Source organism: Ovis aries, chromosome 21 (assembly GCF_016772045.2).
Source record: "Ovis aries strain OAR_USU_Benz2616 breed Rambouillet chromosome 21, ARS-UI_Ramb_v3.0, whole genome shotgun sequence".
Lineage (NCBI taxonomy): Eukaryota > Metazoa > Chordata > Mammalia > Artiodactyla > Bovidae > Ovis > Ovis aries.
This window is the reverse complement of record NC_056074.1, coordinates 39,981,773-40,003,580: the sequence shown is the minus strand read 5'-3', so window position 1 is coordinate 40,003,580 and position 21,808 is coordinate 39,981,773. Positions and strand designations below refer to the sequence as shown.

Sequence of the window (21,808 nt, the reverse complement as noted above, 5' to 3'; positions counted from 1 at the left end):
GGAATTCTGGGAGAGGAGGTTCACTCCTGGTCATTCTCAGACAGCTCTAGACAGCTGCATGGCAGCAATCTCTGGCAATCAGTTTAAAAAATCTGAGTCCTGGGACTTCCTTGGTGATCCAGTGGTTAAGACTTCGCCTTCCAATGCAGGGTATGAGGGTTCAGATCCTGGTCGGGGAGCTAAGATCCTGCATACTTTGAAGTCAAAAACCAAACCATAAAACAGAAACAGTATTGTAACAAATTTAATAAAGACTTTAAAAGTGGCCTGCATGAAACACAAACAAAAAAACCTGAGTTGAAAGTTTCTATACCCTCCTCTCATGAAAATAATGGGCTTCCCAGGTGGCGCAGTGGTAAAGAATCTGCCTGCCAATGCAGGAGATGCAAGACGCCAGTTCAATCCCTGGGTCGGTAAGATCCCCTTGGGGAGAAAATGGCAACCTACTCCAGTATTCTTGCCTCGAAAATTCCATGGACAAAGGAGCCTGGTGAGTTACAGTCCATGGGGTCGCAAAGAGTTGGACATGACTGAGCACACATACGCACATGAAAACAAAACCTTGGCCTCTTTTCTGATTAAAAGCTTTATTTCCAGAAGCAGAACTGTTTTGAACACGAAGTTCAAGGGGTCGGTCTGTCTGTAAATTCCTATTCCACCTTCCTAAGTCCCAGCCTCCACAGAGGTTCAGCAACTACGCAGCTGAGCTTCACTGCCCTACCGCCCTGTCTTTAGACTCTCTTCTCTAGGGCTTGGACAACTTTCACTCAGAGCCTAGACTTGGTCTCCCAACTTGTCTCCCTTCAACACCTTTCACAAAAGCTCCATTTCCACAGGAAAGAGACCAGCCCCCAACCTGCCTTTTGAGAGATGGCGTTTCCATGGGAAACAGGAGAGGAGGGGACTCCGGCAGGAAGAGCCCTTCACAGGCAGCAGAGTCGCTCCACCCCCTCTTCACAGGCATAGAAATTTTCAAATAGCTCCGGGGTGGTGCCACTGCACTCCAACCACCTCCTCAAGGTGCCCAGAGCCCGGAGGGCATCAGCCTTGGTGGGCAGGGGCTCGAAGCTGTCCTCTCCTCCCCCGGCTTCATCTGCAGTGCCCACCTCCTCTTTGCATGCTCCAGACACAGGCTCCTCACTCTCCAGATCCACAAAGCGGGAAAATTCCTCGAGGCTCAGCCCGCCAGGGACCTGCAGCACCTCCAGCACCTCCGAGGCTTGGTCCTGGGCCAGTGGCGTTTTGCCGGGAGCCAGCCCTTCCCGAATGAAGCTGCTCACAATGAGCTGGAGAGGCACCTTGGCCCAGGCCGCTGCTGCCATGTGCAGAGCGTCCAGAACTGTGATGCCCGCCCCGACCTCAGCCAGCGACGTGCCAGCCCTCTCGCTCTGGGCGGCAGCCAGCTTGCTCAACAGACGCCGCCGGTAATGGGCCTTAAACGCCCGGACCACGGAGCTGGGCAGGGGCGGTGTGGGGTTCGCAGCAGACAGAGGCAAGAGCCTCACGTGGCAGAGCCCAGGCAGGCCTGCCACCTCCTCCACCACTCGGGCAGCCATCAGCAAGGCCACCTGCCGGCCCTGCCGCCCCATGTCCCGATCGAACTGTGACAACCACTCCGACCAGGGGATGGCCAGGTCAGGGTGGTAGGAGGCAGGCAGGGCCTCGCTGCTGACCCCAAAGAAGCATCGTGGGGCAGCCTGGGGCCCACTGACCAACAGCCGCCGTTTCTCTGTGCCCCTGCTGTTGGCACACAGCAGCACCTGCACCCGATCACACGTACCCACTCTGCCGGGCACTGCCCGATACAGCAAGGGCACTTCAACACAGCCAAAAATGTCCTCTGGGGAGAAATCTTTAAGAGAAAGAGGCAGCTGGGCCTGGGGAGTGGGAGCTGGGGGAGGCGGCTCAGGGGGGAACGGAGGTGCCAATATGTGGCGGGCCCCGAAGCCCACGTTGTTTCGGCGTTTCCAGCGGACCAGCCAGCCGATGCTGGGCACAAAGTCCTGGCCCAGGATGTCGGCCAGCTCCTTGGCTTTGTGGAGCAGCATGGGCCCCGTCACGTCCCAGGCCTTGGCCCGGGCAATGTGGTACCAGCAGAGCAGAGCCTCGTCGATGCCGCTGTACTTGGACTCCCGCTTGCGCTTGCGCTCCCGGTTGGCCGTGCCGCTGCACCAGTCCGCCAGCAGCTTCTCTTTATTCTTGCAGATGCGGGAGATCTGAGGCTGGGAGACCTGGAAGCGCCGGGCCACCTCCGACTGGGACATCTTGGACTCATCCAGGAGTTCCAGCACCTGGATCTTCTCAGCCAGGGACAGGGCATGAAGCTTCTTCTTGCCACACAGCTCCATGGCCTCTCAGCGGCACCTGGGCGGGGAGGAAAGGGTGAGCAGGGGACCGACGGTGGAGGCCACGCGGGTTAGGAGAGGAGCGCAGCAAGGAAAAGAGAGTATATGGGGCAGGGAGACAGGTTGGTGTGGAGGGGCGGGGTGGGGGGGGCAGTCCAGGGAAGGCTGGACCAGCTGGGAGAGGGTGAGGGTACCCTGGGTAGGAAGTGAGAAGGCTGGGCTGAAAGGAAGGGAAGAGGCCAGGCTGGGTGGGCAGTGGGCCGGGCACTGATGGGAAGAATGACAGAATGGAGCCTGGAGGGGGTGGCCCCCTGGTCAGAGGGAGAAAGGGGTCTGCGGGAGAAGGATGAATAGAGCCGAGGGGACAGCTGCAGACACAACAAAGGAGCGTGGACGGGGGAGGACAGGGGGCTGGGGCCGAGGCGGGCAGGTGTACGGGATAATCAGAGCGGGCGGGAGGAATCCCCAGGATGGGGAGGGGCGGTGGGCCTAGGCTGAATTTAGATGAAAATGTTGGGGGCAGGGTGGTGGAGTGAATGAACAGAGTTGGGGGGACAGGTGTACAGACGACAAAGAGGGACGGACTAGGGGCTGAAGAAGCAAGTCTAATTTGGGGCTGGGTCCTGAGCAGGAAAGGCTGGGCCGGGGTCCGGGCTGGAGAGGGGGTGGGTGGGAGCACAAGGCCGAAAGGCAGGTGCACAGGCGACAAAGGGCAGGAGGGGTTAGGAGGCCGCGGGCAGCGAGAGGGGCGGGTTGTCCTCGGCGGAGAGGCTTGTGGCCTGGGAGGGCGGGGGAACAAGCGTCCGGGACCCAGGCAGGCCAGGAGTCGGGCTCCGCAACTCGGCCGGCCTCTCCCTCTGGTGACCCGGAGTCCATCGTCAGGGCGGACCCAGTCATCTGCCTGCCCGGCCTCCCCGCCTCCCTGCTTCCAGCCCTTCCGCTCCGCACCCACCTCAGGCGCTCGTCCCGCGGCCCTGGCTAGGGCCGGACTCTCGAGCCCCTCTCCCGGCGGCTACCGGAGAGCAGGAGAGGGACGCGCCGAGCGGACAGAGGGACTGCGCGGGCGGCGGGCGCGCGCACCCTTTGCGCGCAGCCCGCGCGGGGGTCTCTCCAGGCTGGGAAGACCGCGGTCCGCCGCTCAGCTCCCACCCGCCGCAGCCCCGCCCCGAACCAATTAGATTGGCCTCCGGTGGACTCGGTCCCGCCCCCGGCTAAGTCTCATTGGACATTGAGAAAGTGGCGGGTCGTCAGGTCCCCGGGGGGACGGAGCTTTCTGCAAGAAGGGGTGGCGAGGCGGAGACTGGTCGCGGCGGGAGTCCTGGATGCGCCGCCAGCCTCAGAGGACCCGGCCCTCAGAGCCTGACAGGACTCGGCAGCGTGGACGCAGGACGTCTTCCTGGCCGTGACCCTAGGCAGCTTCCTCATCTACCAAACAGATCTCGTTCCTCTCACCCAGTGATCTTTAAAAAATAGAAGCAAGTTATAAGCCACACAAAAGATGTTACCATGGACAGCACTGACCTCAGGTCGGTCAGCCAAGGTACAACAGACTGTTGTATCCACGCGTTCTGGGAAACAAACTCACTCAGAAGGACAATGCAGATAGTGGAGTGCAGGTTATTACACCAGCTGGCCCAAGGCAGAGTCTCCTCTTACCCAAGGACCCCGACCTGTTTTTGTGAAAACCTTATATATCTGTGAAGGAGGAAACAGAACAGGCTTCATCTTGAAAGCAGGACTCCATCTTGGGCTGGACTGTGGACTTTGAGCTCTATGCCCAGTATCTATGGAAACGACATACCAACTAGAAAACCAGACCCCTCAGATGGAAGAGCCCCAGGGCTCATACCTAGACTCTCTGCCGCCTGAAAGAATACCCTAATTATCTGTATAATCTAATGGAATCATAAATTTTATTATGCTTATTGGGGTATGACCACAGGCCTATTGATAATTGTCCACTGTTAACTACCTAGGCTTAAGGCATATGAATCACGGGTTAACTTTGATTGTATCTTTCTTTTCCTTTGTTCAGACTAGTTTCAGGGAATTTGGGGAAGTGGGTTTGGGCACGTACACTTAGGGTATTTAAGGTTTTCACAAAAACTGGTCAGGGTCCTTGGCTAAGAGGAGACTCTGCCTTGGGCCCGCCGGTGCAATAAACTGCCCTCCACTATCTGCATTGTCCTTCTGAGTGAGTTTGTTTCCCGGAATGCGTGGCTACAATACCCTAAGTATATCTGCCCAAACCCACCTCACCAAATTCCCTGAAACTAGTCTGAACAAAGGAAAAGAAAGATACAAAGTTAACCCGTGATTCATATGCCTTAAGCCTACATGGTTAACAGTGGAGAATTATCAACAGGCCTGTGGTCATACCCCAATAAGCATAATAAAATTTATGACTCTATTGGGTTACACAGATAATAAGGGTATTCTTTCAGGTGATGGAGAGTCTAGGTATGAGCCCTGGGGCTCTTCCATCAGGGGGTCTGGTTTTCCAATTGGTATGTAATAAGGGTATTCTTTCAGGTGACAGAGAGTCTAGGTATGAGCCCTGGGGCTCTTCCATCAGGGGGTCTGGTTTTCCAATTGGTATGTCGTTTCAGATACTGGACATAGAGCTCCAAGCCCACAGTCCAGCCCAAGATGGAGTCCTGCTCTCAAAATGGAGCCTGTTCTGTCTCCTCCTTCAAGACTTACTTGCTTGGGGCTAGCTGAGTTAGGGCACGTGGAGATTAATTTTTTAGTTTTGGTACCTTTTGGGCAAGACTCAAGTTCCTAAAGTCAAGATTTAGTAGTATTTCTTTCCTTGGTAGACTTCAGTTCTTTGAAATCCAATAGACTTTTTAACCCCGGGTCTAGAGTGCCGAATCCTCAGCCTCTAGCCTGCTTTCCTCTCCCTTCATAGTCAGTTGAAAGGCTGGGGCCACAGGTGAGTCCCCCTTCTCACAAGCTTTCCTTCCCATCCCATCCCTGATCCCTCTTCCATCCTTCTATGTCTCATCCTAAATCCTCCTTCAGCAACCTTTCCCAATCTCAGCAATGCAGGGTTCTCATCAGCATTCTCATCTTCTACACTTACTCCACCTGCAAGGATCGTCTCACTGCTTTACTCCTTCTGCTCTAGGCCTACTTCCAGGTACAGACAGGATGGGGGCTGTGCTGTGTCCCTAATACAATTCCAAACTGAAGCACCCGGCTTACTTAACTGAGCACAGGGGCCCAGGCCACTCTGCCTTCCAGGAGGAAACAAGCGGCTTTCAGGCTGGCCCAGAAAACCCTAAGCGTATTTCAGGGGGTTCATAACTGATTCATACCTTTCACATGTTGGCTGCAGGGAAAGGAAACTCCCTTTTGTGCTCATAAATCTGTCTGGAGGAAGGCTGTGGCAGTGCATTGTGGGCTCACTCACACTGCATTCAATTAAACGAATGAACGCCAGGCAAGCAAGGTTGGGGTCTCTCATCTCATGTTCATGGCTTACACAAAAAGTCCTGTGTCTCATCATGATGTCATGAGTCTTCCTGTCATTCTATTTATATAATCATCAAGCTTCTGGACCTATTTTTAAGTATCTTAAATTGCAAGGTAAACTGTCATAAAGCTGTCATTACTTGCATGTACAAATCCAGCAGAATTTCCCCCAAAGACACAAAAATACGGAAACAAACAGGATTCTAAAGTTAAACTACAATTTTAAAAAATTATTTTTGCCTGCACTGGGTCTTCGTTGTTCCACAGGTTTCCTCTAGTTGCAATGCTCCGGTTTTTCACTGCAGTGGCTTCTCTTGCTGGGGAGCAGGGGCTCTAGGGTGAGTGCCTCAGTAGCTGTGGCTCCAGGCTCTAGTGCACAGGCTTACATAGTTATGGCCTGCGGGTTAGGGTTAGTTGCTCCGAGGCATATAGAATCTTCCCAGACCAGGGATCGAACCTATTTCTCCTGTAATGGTAGGTGGAGTCTTTACCACTGAGCCACCAGGAGTGCCCTCAAATTTTGAATTAATCAAAACAACTTCGTTTTTCTTTATAAGAAATTGTCATAACTTAATTTACATAAAAGATTAAAACAAAGTATCCAATTTTGTATCAACTTAATCTACTAAGGTTAAGCAAAAAGTTTAAGTTGGGTGAAAAGCTACGCTTCAAAACATTTAAAAACCACTTTTGGATAAAGTGGCCTTAAACAGGAAAGGAGATCTGGAGATAAAAGAATCCAGCAGAAGGCTCTGTGTAAAAATGTTTATTTGTACTAATGCTTAGAATATAGGAACTAAGGAAAGAAAGAAAAAAAAGACACCTCAACTCCAAAGTGACAGTGAATTAGGGCCTGCCCACAGCCAAGGGGAAGGACATTCCAGGCTGTCCTGGGATGAACAGTCCCCCCTATTACTTGAAGTGTCACCAGGCAGAAAATTAAAGAATCAGGGTGTGAAGACCTTACCAGCTGCTAACAAGTATGCGAGGGAGGAAAGAGATGTCTAGGTGGCTCCCCCACGACCCAGGAGCCAGGATACACAGAGCAGGCGGCAGAGGCTCCCAATTCAGTTAAGGGCAGGAGCTGAATGCCCAGGTCCAGGAAGAACAAAAAGGGGATTTCGGAGGTAGGCTTTTTCATCGAGTTAAAAAACAGGCACATTATCCAATATCTCCCAGTGGCCCCCAAGCTTCTGGCCTGGCCCTGTGATGCTTCCCCTCTCCCCACAAAACCAAAGGGAATAAGGAGGGGGGCGGGGCAGAAGACAGAAAATAACAAGGGTGGGGAATGCTTCAGTCATTAGAGACCAGGGCCTGTGAGAATGAGACAGGCAAGCACAAGGGACAATCAGGGTGAGGCTGCTACTCCCCCTGGGGTAAGTTGGTGGGAACGCGGTAGAGCCAGGAGCAGGACCAAGAGCATCCTGGCTCAGGTAAAGGATCCTGGGCTGCAGGAACAGAGGGCCGCAGTAAACCACTCTGGGGGAAGGAGGCGGTGAGGCTAAGCAGCATGAGGGCATGGCCAGCTGCTTGCCAGCTTGCTCAGTTCTCACTCCCAGCTGCTCTGGCATATGCCCCAGTCTGACTCACCTTCACAGGAAGGGAAAACCCTGGGACCAGAGTGGAGGCTGAGCTGAGAGAAGTGAGCTGCTCTCCCACTCTTTCCCGGAGGACACTGCTTGAACCCTGTGATCACCAGGGCCTCGGCCCAAGGCAGACAGAGTGAATGCTCTTCAGGGAGAGCAGGGAGAAGCTGGGCCCACAGCTATGCCCTGGGGCAGTGTGCTGCTCCGTTCTCGCTGAGGGCCTGGGGCCAGAGGTGGTCAGAGCTACCACCTTAGCTTGCTGCTGCCAAAGGCAGGTTGGCATGACCACCCTGCGATTCTCTGGACTTGAGAAAGAGAGGGGGAAGGGAAAGTGGGTATGAAAAACAGAGAGGAGGAGAGAAACAGCCCTAGATGTATGAGGGGTCGAGGGTGGCCACATCAAGAGGAGTTCTGATTCTGGTAGATGGAAGCTTTTTCCTTCAACAGGTCCAGACACAAGTGGCAGCTCCAACTTCCTGCAGAGAAGCATAGAGGGTTAGGAGGGCTCCACACAATCCTCCCCTGCTGTCCTTCGACCTCCACCCTGCACCTCCAGTGGCAGAGCTGGCTACAGGTAAGACTGGAGATGTGCTGCAACAGCAAAGTTTCAGTTATCTTGAGCAGGGACAAGCTCTAGGTTTTCAGACAGCAGGAAAAATAATTCTCAATGGAGATGAAAGAAAGAATCACCTGGAGGCCTATTTTAGAATACAGATTCCCAGGCCCTCTGGGCCCTATAATTATAATCACTAAAGAGGACCTGGGGAGACAGAGAACTTTTTTTAAAGCAACTGAGCTTTAAACTTGTGATTACAGAAGAGCAAGACTTTTGTTCTCATGACCCCAAAGGCTAGAATAAAGATCATGAATAAAGGGTCTAGAGAAACCAATACTGATTCCACAGAAGACAGTTTTCTGCAAAGCCCACAGACAGAAGAGAAGGGCTCGCCACCATCACCAGGTGTCTGAGCAGAGGCTGAGGACCCAGTGAGAGGAAAAGCGGGCCAACTATGATGATGCAACTTATTGTGACCCAAGTCTGGTTTCATTAAAAAAAAAACAACAGGAAACAATATTCCTTATAAGCAAAATAACTGGTTTATTTTGCTCATTTATTAATACTTGCTACAGCTAAATTCTTCTATGCCTTCTTTTTTGAGAAACAAAATTAGCCCTTAATGCCTCAAAACTATAAACATAATTGTACATATGTGTATTTCAACATCATTCTGAGGGAAAGAATCCATAGCTTTTAACAGCTCTTCAGAGGTGACTCTCAAAAAGCTAAGGTCCTTTCTAACCCAAAGGTCAATATATAGCAGTTGATAAATTTTTTCTGTAAACTGCCGGACAGTGTTAACTACTTTAGGCTTTGTGAGCCACACAGTTTCAGTCATTTTTTTTATTTTTAAAAAAAACTGTTTAAGAATGTAAAGATAATTTTTAGCTTGTGAGTTATGTGTGCTAGGTTCGGCCTGGGGTCATAGTGTGGAACTCCTGGCCTAGAGGCTAGACCGCCTGATGGCTCTGGCGGGCACTCCCCAGCTGCCTGCTGTCTACCACCGCAGTGTCTGACAGCACTTCCTCAGGAACACCTTTCTACAGTTCATGCAGAACTGTGCCTGTGAATTGGTATTTTATGGTTAAAAAATAATAAAACACAAAACATGCTACTTCTCCCTAAATGTGGCCTGACAGATAAAACAAATAAATGAGGTGTGACAGATGAAAGATTGAGGGAGTGCTTCCCTGCAGCTGCTAAAGGACCCTCAGACGTTGTTAGTGGCATCCTCCTCTAGGGGGTGACAGCAGTCTGACCTACACTGCAAGTCAGCTCACATCAGGCAGTGAGCTACTTTCTCTCGCCTATAATGCTGGCCCACATCCTCTGCCACACTAACAGCTCCTGGGCTTCATGTACTCCTGAGTAAGCTTCTGAATTTCGATAAAGGAGGGACTTCAGCACAGAAATCTGGTAAGAGGACTTGCAGAGAGGCAGACACTTTTTGGTGTCCCCAGTGGTTTCATCGAAGACCTTCCATAAATTTGAAGCATCTTACTAAGCACTGTTGGAGGGCCAGAGCAAACTGTTCAGGTCCCAGGTTCAGCTCCCTCTCCCAATTGGTGGAAATGAACACTCAAATCTGTCAGGCATGGAGTGGTGAAACCAAAGTCCCTCACTGGACAAACTATGACTGAGTTTTGTAGGCTGGTTGAACGATAACAGATCTCTCCTTCTGGTAATTATTTTCTGCTCAGCATTTGTTTTCTTTCAGGCTGTCCGTTTTCTGTGGCTGTGCATGTTATCTGGTGATAATGTACAAACGCTAAACCCTAGAAGTTGCAATGCTAGTAAAGCACTCTGAACTGAGTGAAGGCTAAGAGCCTACTTCCTAACCTGGAAGACCGTATCACTGATACAGAAATACACTCATTGTATAAGTGATTTTCAAGTCACTAATAAATACTTGTTCTGAGTAAGAGTACAGGGAAACCTACCTTCAGGAGGCTCAGACATGGACGGGGTTAGACAATACATGTGGTAGCCACGATCGCAGTCATCACAGAAGAGCAGCTGGTCCTAGAGGAGGTGAGATGGAAGAGGAAGGGGGAGGTGAACGACTCCCCTTGGCTGGGCCGCTGGGAATGGGTTAGGAGGGCTCTTCCAAGAGGGGCAGGGGCAGATGGCAGGGACCCTCTGGCCAGAAAACCACTGCTGTCCCTCTCCGTCTAGGAAGTCACTGTCATCCCACTGGGACCCCAACAGCCTCAGAAAAGACCTTTCTATCTAAATCAGTTATTCACTTACTCTAACAGTTAACCACACTACTGCATGGAACATTCTCTGCAGGGAACAGTATGAAGATGCCACTCATTTCTTTGCTAACTGTTTGTTCACACAAGCGTGTGAAGCCCATGAAAGCAGGGACGTTGTTTAGTGTCCTTCGTGCCTAAAACAGGGTCTGACACAAAGCAGATACTCAGTGAACACCTGCCAAACCAATCTCAGTGCCCGCTGGTGGGAAGGAGAGGGAAGCCGAGCAGGAGCGGGCGGGGGCACGCACGTCGTTCTCGGAGGTGCCGCAGATGTTGCAGCACTTGCACTCGATGCACTGCCAGCGGTAGGTCTTCACCGCTGCCATCATCACGGGGGTGAACTGGAGGCAGGACGGGTGCCCTGTGGAGGAGAGCGGGCAGGTCAGGGAGCTGAGGACTGCGGAGCAGCGAGGGGGCCCGGCGAGGGCGGCCACCGGGATGCTGGTGAGCCACGGGCCCTCAGGGTCTGGGTGCCGCCAGGGGCTGCACTGGCTCAGATACCTGAGCGGCCACAGTCAGAGCAGGACACCAGCTCCTCGGGCTGTCCTGTCTTCTTGTTGATCTTGGAGTCCCCCAGGCAGAAGTCGCAGTAGTTGTTGGGCAGGGCCAATCCATCAGGACCCTTCTTGGCTATAACAAGAAAGGGAAGAACTCAGATGATACCCAGGCGGGCCTCTGGGTCTCCTGACATCCCCACAAGAAGGGTTTTTCACAGCCAAGCCGACTCCTGCTTGCCTCGCCCCTGACACCAGCTTACATTTCTGCTCCTCGGACCTCTGGGAAACAGGGGTGGGTGGCTGTGAGTCTTCCTTGTCCTCGCCCTCCTCCTCAGCCAAGTGGGAGTGGGCATAGTGGTAACTCAGGCCTGGTCGATTCTTGTAACGTTTTCCACAAACTGAGTGGGGAGAAGATTGCAGAGAAAGGTGTTAGGATCTCAGGGTACCTCATCCCTGCCCCTCTAAGCTGTGGGCTCCACGTGAGGCAGAGGTAACCGCCCCCATCAGCTCTGCTCAGGGACAGACCTTTACTGAGAGCCGCCTCCCCGTGGCCAGGAACAGCAGGCCCGGGGGTCTCAAGCTCCCACGGGTCCTCCACTTACTAAAGCCCAGAGCACGGCCACCTCTGCTCCTCCACTCAAGCTGTCTGGGAGACTGAGCCGTTGCCTTCTGCCTGCCTTGGGAATAGTCTGGGGAGCTCCAGGTCAGGAAGGAAAGGGACCTTCCATAGTATTGCAATAATTCTGCAATAATGGCAGGCAGGAGGAAAGCTAAGACTCTAAACTTTTTTATCCTATCAGTAAATGTAGGCTCATGCTACTCCCTACATACAACACAGCCCACCTCTGCCCAAATAAAGAAGTAAGGGTGGATCTCTTGGGAAAAATCTATCAACTGAGTCTGCTGGGGTAGCTGTTCCCCAGAGAAACTCAAAGACATGCGCACAGCAGTGCTCTGTCCAACCAACAATCCCTCAACCACCAAGGAAAGCAGATCCCCACGAGGCACCCTGTACCTTTGAGCAGTGATACCAAGAAGAATAAGGGGTGGCAGGAAAGGAATGGGGAAGGGATGGGAAGGGTGGCGGGATGGTGGGGAACGTTAGCTGACCACCACATGTCTGTTTTGGGGAAGCGGAAGCAGAGGGATCTGGGACAATGGGTCCCTCAGAATGCTTCTAAAGCCACCCCATGCAGTGGGCCCAAGCAGCCCTAGAGCAACGTGGTGGGAGACGAGCAGGGAGAGGCAGCTTCTGGGACTGTGAGGAGTGGACTGCAACAGAAGGGCCAGGGCTCCTCTCTCCATGCCACTCCAGGGACCTTAACACTAGCGTCACAGATGAGAAAGGCAGGAACAAAGGGAGAAGGGAAAAAGGGATAGGAAAACCAAAAGTCTGAGAAGTTGAGAGAGCTACCTCTCTGGGGCGCTTTCGAGGTATGCTTTTGTTTGAAACTATCTGAAAGACAGAAAGAAAAGTCATGAGAAGAGGGCCTTGGTACACTTGAGACAGGTACAGCAGCAGCAGGAAAGCAGAGCAAACGAGAGAGAAACCCCAGCGGAGACGGTGGTCCCAGGGTGCAGGGACAGAAGTGGGGCGAGTCAGAGAAAAGGGGAAGAGGGAACAGACATCGGAAAAGTCAGCGCTGGACTCCTGGGGCCTGACTTGATTGGGGCCAGCAGGCCCAGATGTCATCTACTGAGAGGCCAACTTTGCCTGCTGTGTGTCCCTCATGGGCACCCCCACCCCAGAGGACAGCAGAAATCTCCCCCAGAGCATGCAAGGCTCACCCATCGTGCAGCAGAGGCCGGGGCCTCTCAGGGATCTCAGAGGGAACCAGTCAGCAGGCAGGACAAGAGTCCAAGCTTGTTTTACCACTTTGAGCAAGAATACAACCTTCCCTCCTTTCATATCCCGAGGAGCTGGGTCGAAGGCAAGGACTACCCACCCACTCGTGAGGCACTCACTGTCACAGGCATAGGGTTTGTCCCGATCCTCCAGGATGGAAGCGTCCAGCTTCTTACGGGCACTGCCCACACCTTTACTCTGCAAAGAAGAAGAGCCCTTAACTACGGTGTCTGGGCCTGAAGAGTTATTCTCTTGGTAGCGGCTGCTAATCTCATTCAGGAAGGATGATGGCAACAAGCAGCAGTAAGACAGTGGGACTCTGCAGGCTCCCCAATCCCCTGGGCTGCCCCTCACCTTGGACTTCCCCTTGCCCCGACGCTTGGGAGTGTCTTCTTCATAGTCCTCATCATCAAGGTCATCCAGGAAGTCATCTGGTTCTAGGATCCGCTGAGTAGACAGGAGGATTAGGATGGGCAGAAATGAGAACATCCAACAGCTCCCCCACGTTGGGACTGGCCAAGGTTGCCAGAACCGCCTCCGTGACCCAGCGGCTCCACTCCAGCCTCACTCCTCACTGCTGTTCTTTCAAGGCTTTGGGCTCTCCTTCCTCTGGGCCTTTCTTCATGTTGTTCCCCTAGTCTGGAATGCCTTTTCCACCATCTCCAAGTAGCTAAATCAAACGCCACGTTTTCATAAAACTTTCCCTGATACCCCAAGTGGCATGCCCTCTCCTGCCTCTGATCTGCCACCTGGGAGCATGTCAGCAGTGGTTCCCTTCCAACACCTAACATCCCAGAGTTAAACTGGAGCAATGCTGCTTACTTGAGGCAGGTTTTTCCTTTTTCCTAATGTGCTGTAGCGCGCCACCCCTCCTTGTGAAATGGGCAATGGTACCTATTTCCTAAAATTGTAGAGACTGTAGAAAATGATGGAAAAGCGCTTAGCAGTGCCTGACATATTTTTACGTACAGTTTTCGCTTCCTTGTTGGCAGAGACATCACCTAGGTAACCCCAGGCACTAAAAAAACTCGGGTGGCAGCAGAAGATGAGAGTCTATAGTTACTAGAAAAGGAGCAGGCAAGACGGGATGGTGACAGTGCAGCCCGTCAGTACGCAGTGCTCACTAAGGAATGGAGCAGGCAGAACAGCAGGGGCCCCTCCTGGCCCATAGCTCTTGCTTCTATCCTGATTACTGGGTGGCCTCGGATGAAGAGGAGACTGGTTTCCACCACAGTTTCCTTAACCATAGTGTTAATCGTGTACCTTCCGTGCTCGGCTGTTCGTCACAGGAAACTCGCCCAGGCTGTCATCATCCACTCGGGGATCGGGGGCGCCTCGCTTCTCCAGGGGGTCGGTGCGTAACAGAGCCTCTAAACTACTGCCATCCTGAGAGATCAGCCCCTCCTTCTTCAGGGTCTGGTCTGTGTCTGCGGGCAAGGTCAGGAGGAGGTGAGGCTCACAAGGGCTGAACGCAGATCTGCCTGACCTACAGTGTCAGACCAATCACAAGCCAGTCACTGTCTTCTGGTCTCTGGCTGCCCAGGAACCAAGATGCTTTCATTTACTTGGCACCATAACTTATCTGTTTACTTGTCTCTTAACTATTAGACTGAATTCTTTACAGAAAGACTCACATGTCATTCATTTTAGTATCTTCAAAATCTAGCACTGGGCCTGGTATGTAACAAGTGATTAGCAGGCCTCTGACTATGCAGCAGGGTATATCCCGCTCAGGGAGGACTGTGCTTCACCTGGTTTAATAGATGGGAAAGAAAGCCTTGGATCCTCAGGAGGGTGGGCTCGCCGCTTTTTCCGCCAGCGCCGGGCAGGGTAAGAGTACAGCTGCCCAGAGGCCAATCCTAAGGAAGGAAGGAAAAGAGAGAAATCAAACCCTAACACAGCTCTAGAAAATAGTATCAAACACTTTCTACATGAGTAGCGTTCTAGAGCAAGGGAGGAATATGGATGGTAAGCACCTGGGGCTGGAGGAGGCATGGCTTATGGACAAGAAAACAGATTAAGCTCAGGAGCCTTGGCTAACACATAGCTCTCCAGAGCCCAGCAAGACCCTGAGCAGTGTAGCCCTGTGGACAACAAAAGGTGTTTCAACCTCTCCAGGCTTCTAATCACGGGAAGACTGTATGCATCCCTGGGTGGAAAGCAACAGGGAAAACCTATTCAGCTGGCTCATCACCTAAGATGAGGAAGCTGGTTCCTCCTTGGGCTCCTGAGTGGATTCTCACCTGGACCCCGATGTCGCTTTTCCATCCAGATATAACAGTTGCTCTGGGCTACTCCCGTCTGTGAGTCCAAGAAAGGCAGGCGTACGCTGCGCTCAGCACAGAGGCGGGCGTTGTAATTGTGGCACTGCTCCATGGCATCTTTGTAATACTGCTCCCCAAGGCTTCAGGAAAGACAAAACTCAGGTGTGACTGCGCACGTGTGTGTTTATGTGCTGGGCTATCCCTTTCCCTTGCCATCTGCTTCTCTAGAAGGCTCAAGGGACTGGGAGAATGTCACTCTGCTTTTATTTGCTTCCATTTCTGCCTCATGGGACACCAAACCCCTTCACTAGGCCATTATGAGGAAAAGTACCTTACAAATAAATTACCGTCAGAGCGCATGATTGCACCCTGTGTCTAATCAGTCCTTAGTCTAACCCACAAAGAGGGGAAGAAAATAATGTTTGTTCTGTGCCTCTCGTGAATCCAACACTTTGGTAACCAAAGAGCTACTTATCTTAACCCTCAGGATTCTGAGAAGCTGAAGTTACTCCTGTTTACAAATGAGAAGAGTTCAAAAGATCTGGGGGGACTTACTAAAGTTTATCAAACTCCATCTATACAAAGAAATTCAACTTAGCTATAAGAAAAAAAGGAAGCTCTTCATGTACAAACATTAAACAATCTCCAAGATAACTACAAAAAAAGGGGAGGGGGTACAGGGCTGAGCAGTGCTATGGGATGTCCCTAAGTGGTGGAAAAGAAACTGTAGGAGTCCAAGGAGAAAAACCAGGTGACTAGGGGACTTTCTCCTTTGTGCCATTTTATATCTTTTGAGTTTTAAACTAGGTATTTGCAAAGTAGCTAATTCTATATACTAACTTTGCAATCAATATAAATCATTTGGAAATATGTGAACACCCTTGAAGCCTACTTTCTACTGAGTACCATTACACTGATACAAAACCTGTTTGCAGAAAGGCCTATTCTAGACCCTTCTCCATTCTCACACCAACAAATTTTTTAAGAACCTTTTTGAACTCAAAAGACCTCCTTTGAAATTTGAATTTTTTAAGAGTGATTTCACTTTGACTTTTCACTTTCATGCATTGGAGAAGGAAATGGCAACTCACTCCAGTATTCTTGCCTAGAGAATCCCAGGGACGGGGGAGCCTGGTGGGCTGCCCTCTATGGGGTCGCATAGAGGACTGAAGCAACTCAGCAGCAGCAGCAGCAGCAGCAGCAGCAGCAGCAAGAGCTTTAAAAAGCTGCAAAACTGCAGTGCCAGGAGTAATCTGGTTCTAAGAAGCATGTATACAGAACCAACCTTGTTCTCATCCTTCAGGGTTTAACAAGCACAGTAATACTAGAGCTTAAACTAACACAATTCACATTTATATATTCGAGCAAACTTTTTCTTTCTTCGCACTACGTGGCTTGAAGGATCTTAAAGTTTGCCAACCAGGGATTGAACCTGTGCCCTTAGCAGTTAAAGCGCCAAGTCCTAACCACTGGACCGCCAGGGAATTTCCCTTGATTGATCTTAAAGTAAACAAACTGAGGGCAGATGATTTCTTTCCCACAATATCCTCAGCACCCATGAAGGTGTCTGGAATATCCTGACTCAGAAGTAAAAAGATCAGGCTTGGCTGCAAGTCACCACATATATGGACATTTAGTCAACCCACGTGGATCTCAGGTATGCTATTGACTAGGGAGGCTGAACTAGATAAGCTCTGACATATTCTACAAGAGGGAGACTCCAAGCATGAGAAGTTGAACACAGTAAATCTCTGTCGTTTATGTTCGTAACTCAAGCTGCAGCAACAAACCCTGCTCTGGAATCGAAGAGGGGCTTTCATGGGGCAGCCACTGAGGCACAGCTTAGAACGTTCCCAGCAACCAACAAAGACATACACTGCACGCAGGCAGTGACATCACAAGATAGTCTGGCTTGATTCAATGTGCTGTAATGACTGTAATTTGAGGTAGGCATGAAGCCTGTGCTGGAGAATAAAGAGAAGGAATAGGCTCATATTTGCTCGCCTTTAGGAGGCAGCCATGTCCTCACTAAACAGAGGAAAATTGGATAAACAAGGCTGAGTGCGGCAGCGCCTTTGTTTCTGCTGATGGAAATTGATACTGACACTGTAAGTCAGATGGAAAGAAGGGCTAGACAGGCTGAGAACTGCAAAGTCAGAGCAAGGAGGCTGGAAACTGTCGGGGGTGGGGTTGAGATATGACGAGAGATGTTCTATCAAAGCTCCGGTGAGTTAAATGGGATTTCAGAAGGTGGGGCAAACTGCATTGTGAGTGAGAGCTGATAACGAAATACAAGTTGGAGGAAGAGAGGATCTGATGAGGATAGAGCAAAAAAGAATGAGAGAGCTCTCTTAAGAATCTAAGGCTCCTACAAGAAATTTTAAGCTAACATTCTCCAGATCTTGTTACCTAACTCAGAGGATTTCAGCAACCACAGCTCTTTTATACTATTATTTTGCCCTGTAAGACCTCTTAAAGATTGTTTCAATTCTGACACCACGTTTGGGAGGGATGGAGAATTTACAAACAGGAAAATTCTTCTCCCAGAACAAGATGCAAGTCAGAAAAGATGAGCTAGTAGTCCTGACCTCAATGTAAAACCTCAGCAGTCAGAAGACTAGGCACACCGTGGTCAAGAAAAGCGTCTCTTTACAGGATGAGAATGGTACAGGAAGACTGGAAGTCTCTTTTTAAAGAGCAGGTTCTGTACGAAAATGTATTAACTGTGGTCCACAGCTCTTTACAGCTAGAACTGAGGAGTAGAAAGTTGGTTATTTATTACTGGTACTCAGGAATCAGCAGTTGGTGACCTTCACTATCTCTACAGATCTTTAAAGAGAAATAAGAAGTCAAGCTCTATTTAAACGGGCAACCCCTCACTTCCAATACTGCATGAAAGGGTTGGTGACCTTATTTCTCAGATGAAAGTCTTCCAACATAAACAATCTCACTACATAAAACTCTTAAACCTAGGCAAGTTTTGACATTCCCCCATTACAGTAAGCTTTCCAAGGTAGAAGCTTTGATTCTTTTTTGAGAGGCATGAAACCTGTGTAAAACCTCCCTTTACAATGGGACAGGGGCAGTCAACAAAGAGAAAGACAGGGAAACAAAGAAAGAACATCTGAGTCAGTATGGATAACATATAAATGGTAGATCAGCAGCGTCATTTCTAAATTGAGGGAAATGTCAGCTTGGAGAGAGTGCTGGGGAAACTGAAGTGGGTAGATCAGAGAGGAAGATAATAAATAGTGCTGGGAGTAGGGGTGGCTGAAATAGGCAGCAGGATGGAGCTGAAAGCACGTTAGGAAAAAAAAAAAAACCCACAAGGAGAAGGCACTTAGCTTAATGGAAGTGGGAAAGCATTCTCAAAGAAAAGGCTCCAGGCAGGGGGAGGGAGAGAAGCAATGTACTCTTAGAAAAAAGGCTCTTGGGAAGAGTGGGGCTCAGCCTACTACAAAGACAGTTGAGAAGCTATGTGCCCCTTAGAAGAGTTCCCAAACCTTTACCTTCTCACCCAGTCAAAATCCAAAAGCCAAGCTGCACAACTGGTCACCTCATTTTTCCTACCCCTGCACCAAGCCAAATGTGTCCATTAAAGAGCTTGCTGTATTGGCCGACGGGGGTGGGGGTGCAAGAACCCATTGGAAAACTCATTGAGATTCTTCTTCGGGGAGGAGGCTGGATTAAATCAAGTCCCAAAGCATCTTTAACTCACAGCTAACAGGCCATTCTCAGTCTGCCAAACAACCATGAACTTTAACTTTGCTTGAAATCTGCCCAGTCCAAGAGTATTGCAGAGCGAAGAAGGTCGACCCAGATGCCCCTCGGGGCGGCCAGGGCGTCCTGGACTGCGTCCGTCCAGTGCCCACTTTCCGATGGCTGGGACTGGCCGGCGCCAAGCCCCTCTTCCCTGAAGTTCTTTCCCTCTGGATCTTGCTCTTCCACAAATTCTCCCCAGGAATATTTTTGGTCTCGGGTACCTGATACTCAAGGACCACCCCACCCCCGCCCCCGCCCGCCCAGGAACGTCACGGGGCTGTTCAGAACAAAACAGCCCTGAGCGCTTAACGGCGCCAGGGCGGCCGAGCCTGCTCCTCCGGGGCCCGCTGCGGGCAGCCGACGGGGAGGGGCCGGCGGCCAGGCTTCGCGGGGGTCGGCCCCGCTCTCCCGGACGGAGGCGAAGCCCGGACCGTGTGCCGTACGCAACAAGGGCGCCATACTCTGGAAACCTTCCGCCTGAGGGAGCGCCCAGCCCCACAGGGAGGCTGCCCGTCACGGGCTCCCGTGTGCCCCCCTCAGGGCCTCCACAAGTTTCCAAAGAAGCGCAACGTCTTTCCCGAGTCTCCTGTTGCCCTCCCCTCTAGGAGTCGCAACACGGCCTCTCTGGGCACGTCCCTCTCTCCGCCTCGTCCGTTCCCACACCGCCCCCTGCTTCCAGGTCCCTTACAAGACCTCCCAGGCTAGAAGAGAAAGAAACGGCCACTCACAGCTTCACTACATTTTCCACCACGGCCGCCATCTTCCCGGCTTCTCTCCCTCAGGCCGGGAGGCCCGGAGCCCGCAGCGCGCAGGCGCTGGGACCGCAGAGGGAACCAATTTCCTTGTCTTTCTGCGCAGGCGCCACCGGGGCGCGTGCGCCCGAGAGCGAGCGACGGAGAATGAGCTTCTGGCCAGTTCTCCCCGGCCTGGCAATCCGGGGACGAATGCGCAGGCGCAATGGAGGCGGGCGCGCGCCCCGAGGCTTCTGCTCCAGTTTTGCCTCATCCTTTTAGTGAGAAGGTAGAAGCGAGAGGATCTGACCGGGTCCATAAATGAGAAGGTGAGAGGTTGGTGAGAACTGGCAAGCCCAGAGGTGGTCTAGATGGAGGTCATGCGTCCTGTTACCTCGCTGACCTTTAACCTCGTGGTTAATAACCCTTTGCCCTCACGTACAGACTCAGGGGTTGGTGGGTAGCCGAAGGTAAGAGCAGTGCACACTCCTCTTGGGCTGCCCACTTTAGTGAGAGAAATATTAACTCCAAGAACCTGGCAGATCTTTGGCCTGAATATTTGGGTCTGACAAAAGTTCCCCCACCTTCCTGCCACCAACTTAATTGATCTCCACCTCTTCTTCCCTGCTTCCTACCCCTAAGCTCTTGTCCTCCTCTGAAGAACTTCTCTCCTGCAACTTCCTCTCCTGTACCATTCAGTTCTCCTTCGCTATTGAATCATGCAAATTCATCTGCAAACATGGCTTAATATCCTCTTTAAAAAATATCAGAGCCCTTCCTTAAGCCCTTTCTGCCTTTATCACCCTCTTTCTTTTCACCCTTTCAGAGCACATATTCTTGTTTATACTTACTATCCCTGCTGATTTATTTCCAAGTGTCTCTCTGCCCAGTTTAATGGCGATTTTGTTCTCATCAGTTCATTGAAACATCTAACAAAGACACCACGATCTCCATTTCAACAGATTTCGAGATCTCCCTGTCTTTATCAGCCTATCAGCCCTCATGACAACACTGGCCAGTCACTTCTTTTTCAAACTCATCTCTGAGACACACACTCTCCTGGCTGGCTGCCTATCACACTGCCAGCTCCTTCAGCTTCTTTTACTGGCTCTCTGTCCTCACATCTACCTAGACCCGTCAGAGTCCCCAGGGCTTGGTCTTTGATCCTGGTAATATGCCGTATTTCATCAATTCTAAGATGCACATATTCTCTGCCCTCCCCCCATTTTAGTATTTCGGAATCAGGACACATCTTACCATCATTGTGCCTTAAAATCAGGTTTGGCAGATGAGAGTTGAGTGGTATTTGTCATTGTTTACCCTGCACCAAATTTGCAGAATAGATGTCAGCAGCTTGGAAGGAAAACCTAGGGACAATACTGTTGCACTCTTGTTCCCCAAATGATTGTGGGAATCAAAGGTGATACCAAAAGAATTCATAAGTATGTGTTTCAGCATGAATGTGAAAAGTAGAAGTGTTAGTTGGTCAGTTGTGTTCGACTCTGCGACCCCATGGACTGTAGCCCATCTGGCTCCTCTGCCCATGGAATTCTCCAGACAAGGACACTGGAGTGGGTAGCCATTCCCTCCTAAAGGGATCTTCCCAACTCAGGGATCAAACCCCAGTCTCGTGCATTGCAGGCAGATTCTTTACTGTCTGAACCACCAGGGAAGCTCCCACCCCTACATTCATAGGTTTAAGTCCTACCCACTAAGTCTGATAATATTTGGAGGTGGGATCTTTCAGAGGTAATTAAGTTTAGATGCAGTCTGAGGGTGGAGTTCTCATGGTGGAATTAGTGCCCTCATTAGAAGAAGCAGCTGGAGATCTATCCGTGAGGAAAGGCCATGTGAGGACCCAGCAAGAAAGCAGATGTCCACAAGCCAGGAAGTGGACTTCCACCAGGAACCAAATTTGCTGGCACCTTGATCTTGGATTTCCCAGCCTCCAGAATTGTGAGAAATAAATATCTGTTGTCTATGGTACTTTGTTACAACATCCTGAGCTAAGACAGTGTGTGAGCACTGAAGCTGAACACACACATACCCTCTGACCCAGCAATTCTATTCATGCATGCATATATGGAAAACCATGTGTAAGAATGATCACAATAGCATTAATTGTATTAGGCCCAAACTAGAACATTCCAAATGCCCATAGCACTAGAGTGGATTAAGCAACATGGAAAAGAACAAACTTGCTACACAACAACGTGAGTGAATCTCAAAAACGTAATATTTGAAAAAAAAGAAGCCAATTTCCAAAGAGGACATATTGTGTGATTCCATTTATATCAAATTAAATAATCATACATGCTAAACTATGGGGGCAGAAGTCAGGAAAGTGGTTCACTTTGGAAGATAATAATGAGGGGGCATAAGGTGGCTACAAAGGTGCTAGTAATATTCCTTGTCTGGGTTACACAAGTTTGTTCACTTTGTAAAAATTCATCGACCCACCCAAGATTTGTGCACTTCTCTGT

The 21,808-nt window shown here is 50.8% G+C and overlaps 2 protein-coding genes across 3 annotated transcripts; both read right to left on the bottom strand.

Annotated features, from left to right (window-relative positions):
• Positions 1-228: 228 nt before the first annotated feature.
• TIGD3 (tigger transposable element derived 3) lies at positions 229-3,507 on the bottom strand. Its single transcript, XM_004023478.6, has 2 exons — positions 3,298-3,507; positions 229-2,364 (listed from the first exon to the last, which is right to left on the bottom strand). The coding sequence occupies exon 2, from the start codon at positions 2,346-2,348 to the stop codon at positions 924-926; it is 1,425 nt and encodes a 474-aa protein (XP_004023527.4). The 5' UTR covers positions 2,349-2,364; positions 3,298-3,507; the 3' UTR covers positions 229-923.
• A 3,066-nt stretch (positions 3,508-6,573) lies between these two features.
• On the bottom strand, positions 6,574-19,397 carry DPF2 (double PHD fingers 2). Of its 2 annotated transcripts, XM_012102127.5 has the most exons (12): positions 19,323-19,397; positions 14,812-14,972; positions 14,320-14,427; positions 13,832-13,995; positions 12,923-13,015; positions 12,688-12,766; positions 12,137-12,178; positions 10,983-11,120; positions 10,727-10,855; positions 10,474-10,586; positions 9,908-9,989; positions 6,574-7,884 (listed from the first exon to the last, which is right to left on the bottom strand). In XM_012102127.5, exons 1-12 carry the CDS (start codon positions 19,352-19,354, stop codon positions 7,808-7,810), a joined length of 1,218 nt encoding a protein of 405 aa, XP_011957517.1. In that variant the 5' UTR covers positions 19,355-19,397; the 3' UTR covers positions 6,574-7,807. The 2 variants fall into 2 exon arrangements, with proteins under 2 accessions (XP_011957517.1, XP_004019718.1); XM_004019669.6 differs by lacking the exon at positions 12,137-12,178.
• Positions 19,398-21,808: the final 2,411 nt, after the last annotated feature.